A 3007-nucleotide genomic window follows, 5' to 3' on the forward strand; every position below is an offset into this window, starting at 1 on the left:
CCCCCCCCCCCCCCTCATAGAGTTCCAAATGGATAAGGTATAGTCACATTTCCGCATTTATCTAGCAACCAGGCAAGGCTACTGGTGGAAATGCCATGGCTATGGCACTAATGACAATATAATAAGCAGCATGATCAAAAGATTTGGAACCATGACCGTGATGAAGCTTATGTTTTCCATATGATCCTCTGCTACCCTTAATTGGATGTGTTTGTTGGGTCGAGCTCTATCAATTAAATAAGCTCAACGAAGAGCACTTCTCTCTTCCTCCTCCACCCTCCCCCTTTTTATACCGTTGAAGTTAATTAAGAGCACAAGAGGAACTATTAATTTGAGTCTAACTTAAGAACCTGCTATGGCCTTCTTTGGTCCTGGGACACTTTTATGTGACAATTTAATTTATGACAATGAGTTCCATGTTTGGTTGCATACTATACAATAGTGCCTCTTTTTTTTTTTTTGGCTAAAAATTCATGTGTATTAAAAAGAAAAAATGGAAGAAACATGATACACGCAGCAAAGTTCCGAGCTATGGTGGATGCGTGTGATCTGATCAGTTCTCCTTCTCAAGGGCCAAAATTTACCTGGACTAATAATAGACGTAGAGGGCATGTGGCGGCAGTGCTTGCCAGAAGTTTTTTCAATGCTCAATGGTTGGACATCTTTAGTGATTGCGGGCAGCAGGTGCTCCATAGATCGGTTTCGGATCATGCTCCAATATTATTCTCTTCTGCCGCTGTCGCCAAGCCTAGAAACGCCCCTTTTCGTTTCCATCGTTTTTGGATGGAGGAGGAATCGTTTGAGGGTTTGGTGAGGGAGGTGTGGTCTAGGGAGGTCAGGGGCGGTCCCATTGGCAGGCTCGCCCAGAAGCTAAAAGCGGTGAAGGGCACTCTAAAGGGGTGGGCGAGGCGGGTGTTTCTGAACATTGATGTGGAGCTCAAGGAAGCTACTGAAGGAGTGGAGGAAGTTCAGAGGATTATTGACCAGGTAGGGATGTCAGATGAACTATATTCCAGGGAAGCAGAGGCAAAGACAAGGCTGTTGAAAGCGGTGGAGTTGCACGAAAAGCTTTGGGATGAAAAGGCTCGTTGTAAGTGGGCGAATCTTGGAGACCGAAACTCAAAGTTCTTCCACTTATCGGTTAAGGTGCGCGTGCAAAAAAAGCATTCGTTCATTGAAAAAACAAGATGGTTCTGTGGCCTTTGAGCCGATGCAGATGGCAGAGTATGTGTCTCACTTCTTTGGAGAATTCCATAAGGCTGATCATTGTGTAGATCATATGGAGCTGTTGCAGGTCATCCCGAAAGAGGTGAATAGGGAGGACTTCTTGATCTTAGAAGTGATCCCTGAGAGGGATGAGATTAAGAAGGTGGTTTGGGGGCTGGACCCAGATAGTTATCCTAGCCCTGATAGGTTTCCTGGAGCTTTTCTCAAGCAGTGTTGGGAGATAGTGGGCGAGGATTTTTGCAAGGTAGTGATGGCTTTCTTCCGAGGTGGGAAGCTTTTGAATGGGGTGAACAATAGCTTTGTGACTCTAATTCCAAAGGTGGAGGGGGCTGTTTCCTTGGATAAGTTTCGTCCCATCTATATGGAAAACTTTTTCTGCAAGGTTTTGTCAAAGATTATGGCTGAGAGGTTATCTTGTCTTCTCCCTCGCTTGGTGTCAAACGAGCAAGGGGCATTCCAGAAAGGTAAGATTATCTCAGCAAACATTGGTCTAGCTTCTGAGCTTGCAAACTTGTTACATACTTCTGTTAGGGGCGGTGGAATGGGTATTAAGGTAGATGTACAGAAGGCCTATGACACTTTCTCATGGGATTTCCTATTCGCAGTATTGAAGAGATTCGGCTTCTCGGATGTCTGGTTGGGTTGGATTCACGAAATTTTAGTTTCTTCTAGGATTTCAGTGTTGTTGAATGGTGGTCCGATGGGGTTTTTTGGTGTGGAGCGGGGATTGAGACAAGGGGACCCGATTTCCCCAATGCTATTTATTCTCATAGAGGAAGTGTTGTGAGGGGCCTGAATGGTCTATTGAAGGAAGGGAAGATGAAGGCTCCACCTGGTCCAAGAGGTGCGAGTGTCCCTAGTCATCTGCTTTTCACGGATGACATTTTTATCTTCAAGAATTCTGTAGCTAAATATGTCCGATGTTTGAGAGATTTCCTACTCAAATACCAAGAATTTTCGGGCAAAAAATTCAACTTGGAAAAGATTAAGATTTTCTTCGGTAAAGTTACCCCTCATAGGATAAGGTATATTGCTGATTTGCTGAGTATTCCAACTTTCCCTCTGCCAACAAGATACCTTGGGGTTGGGATCTTCAAAGGCGCTGTTAAGAAGGATAGGCTGCTTCCTATGATGGACAAGATCAAATCTCGTTTGCAGGGGATGGAAGGGCAAACTGCTATCTATGGCAGGTCATGTAGAGATGATTCATTCTATGATCTCAGGTATGCCAATTCATAACTTTTCGGTTTATTGGTGGCCTGAACCTATGATTAAAACAGTGGAGCGTTGGATAAGGAATTTCTAGTGGTCAAGGGATATTGACATGGTGAAGAAAATTTTAGTGAAATGGGAAGATAGGCCTAAGGCGGAAGGGGGTTTAGGTATCAGAAGAATGAGGGATGTGAACTGTGCGGGGCTCAGTAAACTGGTGTGGCAGATGAAGCATGAAGGAATTGCTTTTAGTAGATTCTTGTGGGCTAGGTTTGTGAATGAAGGAGGAGGCCTCAAGAAGGGGTATCTTCGGTGTTAAAAGGAATAGCTAAGATGTGGAACTTTGTCTTTGTATCAGAATGTTGGATGGTGGGGAACGGTGAGGACATTTTATTTTGGGAAGATCGATGGCTTTGCCCCCGTTCAATTGCTCCCTCTATTTCAATTCCAGCAGAGCACAAGCAGAGTAGCGGATTTCATTGGGGATGGTAAGTAGTGTCTTCCTCAGGCTCATTCTGATTTCTTGAGTCGTATATTCAGAGAAATCAATAGTATCTCTCCACCATTG

At 44.4% G+C, this 3007-nt stretch overlaps 1 protein-coding gene across 1 annotated transcript; it reads left to right on the forward strand.

Annotated features, from left to right (window-relative positions):
* The first annotated feature begins 504 nt into the window (after window positions 1-504).
* Window positions 505-2466, forward strand: LOC122066831. Its single transcript, XM_042630663.1, has 3 exons — window positions 505-1146; window positions 1217-1780; window positions 1900-2466. The coding sequence occupies exons 1-3, from the start codon at window positions 505-507 to the stop codon at window positions 2464-2466; spliced, it is 1773 nt and encodes a 590-aa protein (XP_042486597.1).
* The last annotated feature ends 541 nt before the right edge of the window (window positions 2467-3007 follow it).

The sequence above is a fragment of the Macadamia integrifolia genome, unplaced genomic scaffold, assembly GCF_013358625.1.
Source record: "Macadamia integrifolia cultivar HAES 741 unplaced genomic scaffold, SCU_Mint_v3 scaffold2606, whole genome shotgun sequence".
Classification (NCBI taxonomy): Eukaryota; Viridiplantae; Streptophyta; class Magnoliopsida; order Proteales; family Proteaceae; genus Macadamia; species Macadamia integrifolia.